At 34.0% G+C, this 12,520-nt stretch overlaps 2 protein-coding genes across 2 annotated transcripts in view; one reads left to right on the top strand and one right to left on the bottom strand.

Moving 5' to 3' along the window:
- LOC119828939 (G2/mitotic-specific cyclin-B3) lies at positions 1-5,678 on the bottom strand (the record flags this gene model as incomplete). Its single annotated transcript, XM_038351307.1, has 8 exons — positions 5,519-5,678; positions 5,013-5,318; positions 4,189-4,457; positions 3,142-3,358; positions 2,183-2,437; positions 1,683-1,838; positions 1,125-1,299; positions 1-59 (listed from the first exon to the last, which is right to left on the bottom strand). Coding segments are annotated over exons 2-8 (1,431 nt in total), but the record flags the coding sequence as incomplete, so codon positions are not given.
- Positions 5,679-6,090: 412 nt separating this feature from the next.
- LOC119830270 (peroxisome biogenesis factor 1) overlaps positions 6,091-12,520 on the top strand; it is an 11,079-nt gene continuing 4,649 nt past the window's right edge. Inside the window, exons 1-8 of the mRNA XM_038353229.1 lie at positions 6,091-6,289; positions 7,374-7,592; positions 8,033-9,128; positions 9,479-9,719; positions 10,088-10,241; positions 10,814-10,979; positions 11,375-11,523; positions 12,376-12,515. Coding sequence (XP_038209157.1) covers positions 6,197-6,289; positions 7,374-7,592; positions 8,033-9,128; positions 9,479-9,719; positions 10,088-10,241; positions 10,814-10,979; positions 11,375-11,523; positions 12,376-12,515 — 2,258 coding nt within the window. The 5' untranslated portion in view covers positions 6,091-6,196. The remainder of the gene's footprint in view (positions 6,290-7,373; positions 7,593-8,032; positions 9,129-9,478; positions 9,720-10,087; positions 10,242-10,813; positions 10,980-11,374; positions 11,524-12,375; positions 12,516-12,520) is intronic.

Raw genomic sequence — 12,520 nt, 5'->3', positions numbered from 1 at the left:
CTTGTGCAGCGTCGCGTTCAGTTGCAGCGCCAGCGGTATGATGTCTTTCAGCTCGTAGCCTGGAAGTGTTGAAGTGGTTCGTTTAGTTGGGAAGCAAAATTGCTGGTACATTGCTGCTAACACCTTTTTTTTATTTACCCAAACAAATTAGGTTTTGGATGTGACTTGCTGCAGTGCACCAAGAAATCCCTACTCCAACATTAATTGATAAACATTTTTACCTATATTATGGCCCCTCAATTAGTATTCTGCATAGATGTATGGTATAAGACCATTTCAGTTTTGTAGGTATATAATAGCTAAATATTATAAGTACAAGGTTGAGCCGTTTCTTGCTCATGCGCAGCGGGGGAGTTCAGTGCGGTACAGTGAATAGATACGAACGAATAGGCAACTAAGCCTATTGAAGTTATAGGGTTGTTACTTTTTATTATCATTTTTTTTTTCGTTTAAATTGAATAATATCGTCAATTAAATATTCAATAAATTTTCAATTTGCGATAAATTATTAACTAGCTGTGCGAGGTTTTACTTACGTAGTACCTGATGTTGTATAGCCTTCCTCAATAAATCAACTATTGAAAGAATTTTTCAAGTTGGACCAGACCCTGAGATTAGCGCATTCAACCAAACAAATTCTACAGCTTTATAACTTTAGTCATATATATAAAGTTCTCGTGTCACAATTTTAGTTATCATACACCACCGAAACGGCTGGACCCAGTCTCATTCAATTTTATGTGCATATCGGGTAGGTCTGAACATTAGCCAACGTCGATTTTATTCATACTCCTTAATGATACGAGTATAAATAAAATCGACCTTGGAGGACCGCCTCCTTGGTACAGTGGTTAATGCGAAATACTTAGAACCGAGGGGTCCTGGGTTCGATTTCCGGTGGGTACGTACAAAAAAAATGTCTCGGTCTGGCAGAACACAGAAGGCTGATCACCTACTTGTCCATAAAGAAAATCGATCAGTGAAACAGATGTATATCATCTGCCCCATACCCCACTAGGAGACACGGGACTTCACAAACAAAAATGATACGAGTAAGGCACAATAGCGTTTGCCGGGTCAGCTAGTAATTTGAGTACAGATGTACTATCTCCCCGCTCACGTACCGGTGTAGTGGTGCAGCGTGGGCGTCCAGTGCGAGAGGCCCTTCATGCGCAGCGCCAGGTAGAGCGCGGCGGCGGCCAGGCGGCTGTCGGACGCGCCCGCCAGCGCGTACTCCAGCAGCGCCTGCTCCAGCACGAAGCGCGCCAGCGTCAGCGTCGGCATCGACACGCGCGCGCACTGCCGGCACACACCACACTCTTACACTGCTTATATTATGTATGTTTAGTCTGTGTTTTGATAGGACAATCTAATGAGTTACCGTTGACATACTGTGCAGTAAAATAATTATTTTTAACTGACTAAAACGAAATCGCCTTTAAATTATCCGACCTAGACAAAATTGGGAGGCATCAGCTTTTAATTAAAACAAGAATCATCGTAATCGGTTCACCCAGCCACAAAGTTATGATTTAGATAAAGCTCAAAAAATATAATCGATTGGACAATCTCCTCTTTTTCCTAAGTCAGTTGAAATACTAAATTTGATGCGAAAAGTCTAAAAGAAATTCTAAAAGAAAAAAATAAATCACTATGTTTGGTATAGTATACAGCATACTCACCCTAGCATATCTCCTGAGGAACCTGTACGAGAGCGGAATGCCGAGATCAAAGTCGATAACTTTTAATATGTTGATCTCCATCTTGAGCAATTGGCTGAGCGTGTACGCGCCGTCGCAGATGTAAAGGAAGTCGTCTACAAGGGGCGGGATCCTTTCCTGCAATATATACATCAAGTTCAAAATTTGGATGTCTGAGCAAAAATTTTTTTTATTTTAACAAAGATGAAACGATACAAGCATTGATATACTATCGACTGATAATCGCAAAGGTCATCAAAAATGTCCAACTATGAAACATTCATTGCAATTAACAGCTTATTAAATAAGACTGAATAAGACTGAACAATACAGCCATGAAATAAGCGTATAATAGACTCTAATGTATCGTTTGAACAATACACGCGTAAGATTATAATTGTTAATTGTATATCAGTGATATATGAGATCCATTTTCTTAAAACTGCAACCGAGCTTGTGGTTTGCTTGATATTAAGACTCACATCAAATTTAGACGCTATAAAAAGAGCCGAAGCTCCCAGCAGCTGCAACTCCTCCTTGCTCAGATGCTCCCTCTCCGGCAGGCTCCTGCTCGAGCGGGTGAGGAACAGGTCCACCAGCTTCACCGCGAGATACAGCGTCTCGTGGTTCAGCTCGAAGCTCTCCTGCACCTCCACCATCCAGTCCACCAGGAGCGCTCTCATCCAGGACGTAATGCCCTTCATCCGGCCGAGGTAATCGTCGATTGTGAAGAGAGGCTGGCAAGGTGAATAGGTGGTTTTAGTAAGCAGATGTGTCATAACATATGATGGTATGATACAATTTCTGAATATTTTTATCTATGATTAATAGGCATATCCATAATATTATGCAAATATCAATAGAAAAATAAATTTTAAGGATTGAGGTTATTGTTCCTTATTTACATAATATTAGAATACTTAGAGGAGAAATAACATCATAACTTGAGGTTCTGTTAACAATAGATACCTAAATGAATTGAAGCATTTTCTTTTTGTTATTTGCGAAATAAAACAATAATGTAGAATTGATAGCCTATTTCCTATATAGACACAAAATGTTTCATTAAAGAAGTTGGTGTTTCAGAACTTCTACAATGTTAGTTGCCAGTAGTGTAAATGCACTTGAAGTTAATACATTTAAACAAACTGATGGCCCAAACCATGGCCATCAGTTTGTTTCAACTTAAGTCAAATGAAATTTATACTTTTTAGTTTGTATGTCTTGATTCACGGAACTACATTAAAAAGAGCTCACTTTTACTCACCTTTTAAAATCATATTTCATACTACAATAGGTTTCGGAACATCATTGTTAGGAAAAAGCGAAAAAATGCTTTTTAAGTGCTTTCTTTTAAAAAAATCTTAAAACTCGCGAGTCATTTAGTATATTTTCAAATCTAGGGATGTTGAAAACATCGTAAAAAACCCCCACAACTTACCTCTCTACCCTTCAAATAGTTGAAAATATCCATCGCGTAATGGGAGACCTGGTAGTGATCATTCCAGTTTTCCAGGTCAAAGTCAGCCACGCCCTCGGGCGTCTTGTGCGGTGATTCTGTCTCCTCATCGAGGGACTTGGTGTCGGTGTCATCCAAGTTAACCTTATCGAGTTTTTCGCTAATCGTCTTGTACTCTTCTTTAGTTTCGTTTGGGCTACTAAGGGATGGTAATCATTCAGTTAGAGGGAGCTACTAACGGCGAATTTACCGATATTGATATTAAGCTTCTGGCTACGTGTGCCATTGAAAACAAAAGAGAAATTCGACTTTCGAATTTTCGATTCGACAGTTCGAAGAAATTCGACTGCTTTGAGGCGGGATCACGGGTGGTCGAGAGGTTACGCGTTGTTACGGTTTGGCAAAAAGGCGCGGGTTCGAATCGCGATTCGTGATCAAATTTTTTTCTATTCTTTCAAAATTTCTCATTTATAAAGCATTTGAATGCTATATATAATCTGAATAATAATTAAAGTTCAAGTAAATTAATTCTGATTCAAAAGGAAGTAAAATTGCATATTAACTAATTATATTCTTAAGTTACTGTTTTACATATAAACAACTTACCTACTTTATTGCAATAAACTTTGGATTGCTGGTTAATTTAATATTTTTGATTTAGCAACTTACACTCAAAATTTTATTAAAGAAAAATTTTTAGTTGCAATTTACTTGACATGTAATTATATTATTCTTAGAAATGATAAGTAAAGATCATTGTCCACAATAGATATAAGATCTCATTATTTATACGTATGTAGTTTTGAAAAATTGATGTTAAGGAAAAGTACATAAAAAATATAAAAATAAAAATAATGTGTAATTGATACACTAAGATTATTGTATTTGTTAAAGTGAATTGAATGATATATTAACTAATAACTTAACTGAATTGCAATATCACATACCTTACAGATGCTTGATATATGCTTATATTATTTTGGTATGATAACATTACAAGCATTTGCACAAAAAAAAAATCAAACTTACTTATTTTCCAAAGCAGTCGTGTAAAGAGAAGGCTCCGAGACATCACTCTTCGCCGATTTCGCTGAGCTCTGACTCTGATTCTGGTTCTCTTTGTCAAGTGATTTCCTAATAATATTCTTAAGAATGCCGTTCTGAGCGCGAGTGGCTACAGGCTTCGGTGGGTCTTTAGTGAAGTGTTTCTGGACACTTTCAACAACATTTGTGGCAACTTTTTGTAGCTGTCTTGTTTTTGAAGTCTTCCCATTGACTACTGTTTGTGGTTTAATGCTCTGCAATGTTTGACAGTGTGTAAATTTATTTAAGAAATTGTTTTTCTCTATAATAAAAATAATAGAGAGAGGAGATATTTTTGACAGATTTCAATGCTATAAAACGAAAAAATTTAAATTTAATAGAGAGATGATAAGTTTATATAATATTTGAAAAGATATGGATGTTATGAAATACACTACTTAAAATATAAGTACGACAAATGGAACAAAATGATAAATTTAGTTACTCCATTGAATACCAAAATCAATTAGAAAAGTACTAATTCATTCAATTCCAACATGTGATTTAGCTAAGAACCATTTTTAATTTGGTTTATATCGAATTAAAATTAAAAAGATAAGTTAAATCATCTTTTTATCAATAAACATGTGATCATATTATACAATACAATTTTGGAGGGAAAAATCAAACACCTAAGTCTGTAAAAAAAAGTTACATAGCATGATGGTCCAAGGTTTTAGCTGGTAGTTAAAGGTAGTCATGTATAAGAAGCTGATGAAAAAACTTAAATTACCCACACACGAAAAAATAAAAATAAAATAAATATCAACCTTTACAGATGGAAGCATTTTGCTTTCCACTGTGACTTTTTTCAGTGCCATGCTTTTGTCTTTATCATTATTAGCACAGGATTTGTTGAAAGCGTTTGTGATATCGCCAAAGGCCGCCCTTTTCGCCGTCATGTCTTTCAGGGGACTATCAGCTTTCCTTTTATTAGGCGCCTTTAGATTGTCTTTGTAGGTCTTTAGAGAAGCCAATTGCTTACTCCTCGTCGTGATACCATGGCTTACGATGCCATTTAAGTTTTCGTTGACGCCGATAGGTTTTGATGCCAACCTTGTTGGCGCCATTATCAACTGAAAATAACCAAATCTTATCACGTGTACATTTTCGCTGTCTTCGTAGTACGTAATTTATTTTTAATTTCACAATGAAATGACCTTCTCAATTAAATAAAATTCAATTATCATCTAACGTCTAACGGCCAAAAATGGAGGCAAAACAAATGAAGTTACAATAATGTCCACAGCGTCGTATTATATTATGAAATACTTACAATTTAAAGACGGCAGCGGCCGTTTTATGAATATTTTAAAGGTTTTATGAATTTACACAGCACTTTAAAAAGTTTAAACCACAAAAACTCAATCTTGAATTCTGTAACTCTTGAGTCTACATTTACGTTACTTCAACTCGCAACCGAATAGAGCAATTTACAAAAACCGTTGCTTTGAATGTCTATTGGCAAATGGATGAGCCAATGATAAGCCAGACACTATATTACGTTCCTTTGAACACGTTCGGGGTGAGTATATATTTTGGATTTTCCAAAATAGGAACATATTATCGTGCCAATAAATTAATCTTTACAAATTTACATTTTTATTTCAAATTATTTACAGAACATTTGATATGGTACATAAAATAGTATAGAATCAAGTTCAAAATCTCACAAACTTAAAAATTATGTCATATTCTACAAATGTGATTAAGCGATATTAATTTGTTAGTAACATACATTTCACAACTATTCGAAAATTAATACTTTATTTATATACTAATTTTCATGCGTATATTGGTTTAGTTTAAACTAATTTATGAATGTCAACGTCCTCCGACTGTCAATGACAGCTGATAGTGATAAATAATAATTGTGAAAATAAATAAATACAGAAATATTTACATATTCATTATTCAGTATTAATGGTATAAAATTGGTTATATTTCACATAAAATGCTAGGAGGAGTGAGACTAAAAGTATCCTTTACTCATGAAAGATCTTGTTTCGCATACATAAGTCCAAAATATAGCAGTAACAATGAACAAGTAAGTGTACTCAAGAAATATTTATTTATACAACATATTAATATCACATGTGATGTAGTTTACTATGATACTCTCCAACAGTTTTTCGTAATTTTCCCTAACAAAATATTTTACTTGGTTAGCAATTTTGAGGTTAGTTTTCCTTTATATATGCGATAATAACATACAGGTCAAGGCTATTAAATATGTATAAGCGTATCATTTGTTTATAAATATCAGTTCTGTTATCCGCTTTTTGTTCTCATTTCCTTTAAGTTTATATCTGTAACTTTGAAGTATTATTTTTTTATTATTTAATATAGATATTTAGTAATGAACAATATTTTGTAGTGCTATATTATAGTTTAGGTCTCTATTGTTGTAAGAATAATTATAAAGTGATATGCAAAATTTGAGGATGCTTATTTTTCATAAACATTCAGAAAACTTTATACTTTTAAAGATATGTTTTAAAGTTCATTGAATTTGATAATAATTGGTATCCTTCATCTAAGATAATTCTTATCTATCAATATATAAGATAATGCAAGCAATTAAAATTTATTTGTGAAATTTATAACAATATTATAAGTCTCTGATATTGCATTAATGATTTTTTTGTGTTTTCTTATTTAAATGTTCAATTGTATAAAGTATTAACTGCTTTTAGGAAAGAGTCATAACTAAATAATTAGATTTGTAGCAATTAGTTAAGATCATTCTCTATATTTTAGCAATAAATTTGAAGGTAATATTTGCTTTGATTTTTGGTATCTGATGTTTTAGCTTTGTTTGTATATATAAAAAGATTTATTTTATATTACTGATAGTTCAATATGTATTGGAGATTATAAATCTTTAAGGTGTAAAACTATCATCAATATTTGATTTTTACAACATTGTTTTTAAAATGTCTTATCGGTTAAATTATTTTAATACATTTTATGAGGTCAGCATAAAAGCTTTGTGTAGAAGATTTACATGTATAGATCATATAATAATAAAATATATGCTACTATGTAAAGAAAATTGTTATGTTTTTATTTTAAGTTTTAATTGATTAATTGATCCATTCACCTGTTTTTTTAATGATTTTCTTTTTCAGTCACAATGTATACAAGTATTGTATAAAGAAAAACAGCTGTTGCTCTGGGTTGTGTTCAATACCAACACTCCAGAAGGCTACATATCCTGTAATCCTTTGCATTGCAAGTTGTTGGGGTTAGAGGAGGGTGCGGAGGTGTTTGTGTCTCCGTATGGTGATGTGAAGGTGTTGGATGAGTTGTACATAGATACAGATAGTCCAGATGATCAGGAAATATTGGTAAGATGGTGTGAATTTACTAAGGCAAGTTAGGTTAGAATCAATAGATTGACTGCAGTGAAATCTATTATTGTATTGTGTATAAGCTGGTGAAGCTGTAAATGTTGAATATAATGATTAGCCTGTTATAGAAATCAATTAGTAAAATATAGGTGAAATACAAATATGTTATTAATTATTGTGGTATTTTAACGAAGAATAGGCTTAAAATTTATCCAAGTAATATATTGCATTTTTGAAGTCATCAAAATTATAATTCAACCAACTTAGTGCTTTTATCTTTACTTAAAAATGTAAGTTTACTCTAAAAAGAAAAAAAAAACTCAAAACAAAACATATAGTTGCATTGATGAACTCTTATTTTGTAGTTGGTTGAAAAAGCACTTTAAGTGTAAAACTTAGCCATAAAATTGTTACACCCATTTATAACCTGTTTTCAGGAGCATAATGCTGATGTCTTACAATTAAGAATTTTAGACCAAGTGAGGCTTGTTGTAGCAAACCAAAAATCAGTTGTGTGGGTCTCAACATCACTCCCTATTATATTTGTACCTAAACAAACTGGTTTGCTAGTAAACCACAGTAGAATTGTGGTAAAAATAGATGCCTTTAACAACTTTCACGCTCGTAGAGACACTATGGACACTTTGCCACAGGAAAATAAGAAATATACTAATATAGGTGTAATCAATCAAGGTTTATTAAGGCCATATCTCAATGTACCAAAGAAACTAGTTTTAAGAGCACTACCAATTTACAGTGATGCCAAAAACATCAAGAATTTAATACATCCATACACAGTATTTATACATGAAGACTTAATTGGGGATTCGTACAAAGAATGGACTGTTATATTAGCTACAATGCAAAATATACCTTCTATCATACAAAATGATAATGATAATGAAGTGAATTTAATTGATCTGTGTGTGGAAATAGTCCCAGTGGATAATGTTGTGTTTCGAAGTCTCTCACACGAAGTGTACAACAGAAACATACCAACGGTATTAATCCCCAAGTCGTTGAACACAATTATAAACATAGAGAACGGAACAAAGATCATATTCACGATTGTTGGTGATTCTGCAGAACAACCGGACCATATAGACATAATAACATATTCAGACAAACCACAGTCGGAGATGGAAGTCATCGAGCGATTCAAGAAGTGCGTTGTAGAGAACACACATTATGGTAAAAAGTTTTTGATAAACGACGACATGGTGAAACAGAATACGCACATATCGAATGGGTTTTTGAAGTTTAAATTGAAACCAGAAAAGTTGAAGTACACAATGCTGAATTCGGAGTCGTTCAGGCACTGTTCTGTATCGGCTAAATGTTTGAAAGATACGGATTTTGAAGCACCTAAACTGACGTTAACGACGTTGGAGTATGATGATAGGAATTATTGTAGGTCGATAAAATGCATGCAGGGCTTAGTGGAAAATGTGTTGGATCACGTGTATTTCGAGATACATAGAGAAGCCAGTTTTAGGGGTGCCTCAGATATTAAGAGTAATGTTTTGGTTACTGGTGAGTTTAAAGTCATTATATTTGTATATACTTTACACGGGGAGTCTCCCCGTGACCACGCCACGCTGTGCACGCACTCGCTGCTCGCTGTAAAATGTTCGAAACGTCGGGTTAATAATATAATGAATAAATCGCGTTTAAAATCCGTTGAAAAGTTTTTAAACACAAGAAAATACTATGATAATTTTATTTTCAATTTCTTATTTTGAAATAATTATCAGTAGAAACTAGAAATGTAGATAAAATATGACCAGACAGATTTGCCATGACTATATTATTAAAAGTATCTTTAAAAAAATGTTGACTTATGTTTCTCAGATACAAAATCAATCAAATGTAAATCTTTCCAGGCCTCAGTGGGCGCGGCAAAACTTCAATCTGTCACATGGTACAAAAAGACCTAACTCTCTGGTCCCACATCCTCCACTGCAGGTCTCTCAAAGGCCGCAAGGATATACCGGAAGTGCTCGCCAAAGCTATCCTAATGTGTCAAGAACATAGTCCTTCTGTGTTGATATGTGATGACGTAGATGCGTTAGTACTGCCCAATGTGGAGGGCGCGTCGCCACAGGATATAGCGTATTACCAACGGTAATGGTTTTTTAATTTGAATATGGAATGTGTTTGGAAAATTTTAAATCTGATAGAAATTTATTTTATCTGTAATTTGTTCCCAATTTTTTTTTTAATCTATGAATGATTTAATTATACTTAAAATGTTTAAAATCTTGTATCAAAAATCGTATATTAAAACAAGTTGTTTATGATAAGTTCAATAGTAGGGAGGAAATTAATATAAGAATATTAAATTATTTCCTTAAAAAAAGTATCACTATGTCAATATATATTTGGTCGTATGAGTAATACATAAAATCGTACACAGTTGAATCATACCTTGTTTTGAGATTAATAGTTGCACAAAAAAATCCTCTTGGAGAGATAATTTTCAATATTTTCAGATTAGCGGTTTCCATCAAGCAGTTGCTCCAATCGTGCACAGGTGTGTGTGTGCTGATGACGTCACTTTCTATGAAATCACTCCACCCCGTGTTGAGGGAATTTGGCGGGAAACCGTTGTTCACTGCCCATTTCGATATACCTATGTTGGATCAAGTGAGTGGAAATAGTTTTTAAGAGTTAATATGAGACATTTTTTATATAAGATTGTTAATGGTGCCAGAGCGTGCGGTGCGTGTATATTTTCACGGTAAACTCAAATTGAAACATTTACTAATTCAACTTCTAGTTGACTTAATGAATGTTTAAGTTTGAGTTTATCCTATGAATCGTCATAATGTCGTTAAATGCTAATCCCTTTGTATATAAAAGTGTCACAATGTTAGTAACCATACTCCTCCGAAACGGCTGGATCGATTCTCGTGAAATTTTGTTAGCATGTCGGGTAGGTCTTAGAATCGGCCAACATCTGTTTTTCATACCCCTAAATGTATAAGGTAGAACAGGGTTTGCCGGGTTAACTATTAGTAAATAACTTATGAAATTACTTTTAAAATTGGTTTAATACTGTTTTAATAGAATTGGTTCATTTTACAATTCTGAAACAATTTTATAATTCGGTTGATCGAGTTAAATTTTTTTTTAATATTTATTACGTAAAAAAATGTGTGTCTCATGTCTTATTTTATTTAACACATTTTGTTATTATTTTTTTTATTTATTTTTAGGATGAAAGATCAGAATTATTCAAGCATCTGTTGAATAATAAAATCCGGGAAGCGTTCACGGTAGAGGACGATGACGTCATCAAGATGGCGATGGACACGGCGGGGTCGAGTGTTCGAGACATCCTGGATTATTTGAATAAGAAGATATTTAAAGCTGTTAAAAAAAGTAATAAAATATAGAAATCAAATACTATTGCTGCTAAAATTACGGCCTTATTTGAAAAATAGTTTTATAAACATAAGTGAATTATCATTTATAGTATATCATTTTAGTCGCTCCCCGCGTCTGTCCCTTATGTATGTATGCTTAGAACTTTAAATTACATATTACACATTACATGTTTTTTTTTTAAGTGTGAGTGTAAGACATTTAAAAATCTTAAACTACTCCGTATTTAAGGCGTGCAAAGCCGCGGGCAAAAGCTAGTGAATCATGAAATTATCAATCCATGAAATTAATTTCAACATACGTTTCAGTATCAGTTATTTAAAGAGTTTTTTTTATTTTATTTGTTCTACGCTGTAGCTAGATGGAATATAATTTTTGGTTTCACATTTCAGAAACGCGGCCCGAGACCCCACGGCCGCGTCTCGTTGAAGATATAACGAAGGACAGCAGCAGAGCCAAGGATTTTGACATTTGGGGCCCGCTCGGCGGCATGGATGATGTCAAACAGCAGCTCACCGAGTGCTTATTTTGGCCTATGATGGTATATTTTCTTTTTAAAAATATTAAAATTTTTTTTTTTGCTTTGGAGTTCCATAACTCTTAACTTTTGTAGTTTTTGTTAATGGCAATAAAGAATAAATATATAAATAAATAAACTCTGTTACCACCTTATGGATGACGAAAGTAAAAAGGAAATTAATATGGTATTTTTGTTGTATAAATGAACGGACTGATTGAACTTGACTTTGTACATACTTATCAAGGATCGGATGACAATACGAGCTAGGGTTTAATAATTTCCTTTCGTATATAATACATACAAAAGTTTATTCTATCAATAAAGCATATTGTTTAGTCTTTTAAACAATATTTATCTTCTCTCTGCTCTGGTCTAAATCTCGTTATTAGTTAAGGAAACTTTTGTCTTTTAGCAAGCAAAAGCTTATGGCAAGTTTTCACGCAAAATTGCTCTACTGATTTCAAAAATTAATTCACCACTAGAAAGCTCTATCCTGGCTGAGAGACATAGGCCACATATTAGCCACGGGCGAAGCCGTGCAGAACATATAGTGTACAATAAAGACTGAAGTAGTCTGGGACGCTGGTGCACAAAATAGTGTGAATAAGGATCTAGCTGAAAATCAGTGCCAGGCCAGCGCCTAGCATAAGCTCATTGGTGGTACTATGGATGTTCCATATTATTACACTTTATTGTTGTATTTTTTTTATTTACAGTATAATTGTTTTATTTCTTATTTTTTAATTCTTCTGTGTTTTACGTGTTTCATGTCAGACTTTCACCAAATAAGTCTTTTTTCTTTCTTCTTTCTTTCTTTTGTGAAGTGTGAGTGAAGTGTGAGTAAAGTGTGAGCACGGCTGTGCGCTTGCGCAGTACCCGGCGCTGTTCCCGAGCGCGCGGTGCGGCGTGCTGCTGTACGGGCCGCCGGGCGCGGGCAAGTCGCACGCGGGCTCGTGCCTGGCGCGCCTGCCGCACGCGCTGCTCGCCGTCAAGGGGCCCGAGCTGCTCTCCAAGTACA

Source organism: Zerene cesonia, chromosome 1 (assembly GCF_012273895.1).
Source record: "Zerene cesonia ecotype Mississippi chromosome 1, Zerene_cesonia_1.1, whole genome shotgun sequence".
In the NCBI taxonomy this organism is placed as follows: domain Eukaryota; kingdom Metazoa; phylum Arthropoda; class Insecta; order Lepidoptera; family Pieridae; genus Zerene; species Zerene cesonia.
The sequence above is the reverse complement of the archived record's forward strand: the minus strand, read 5'-3'. Positions and strand labels throughout refer to the sequence as shown.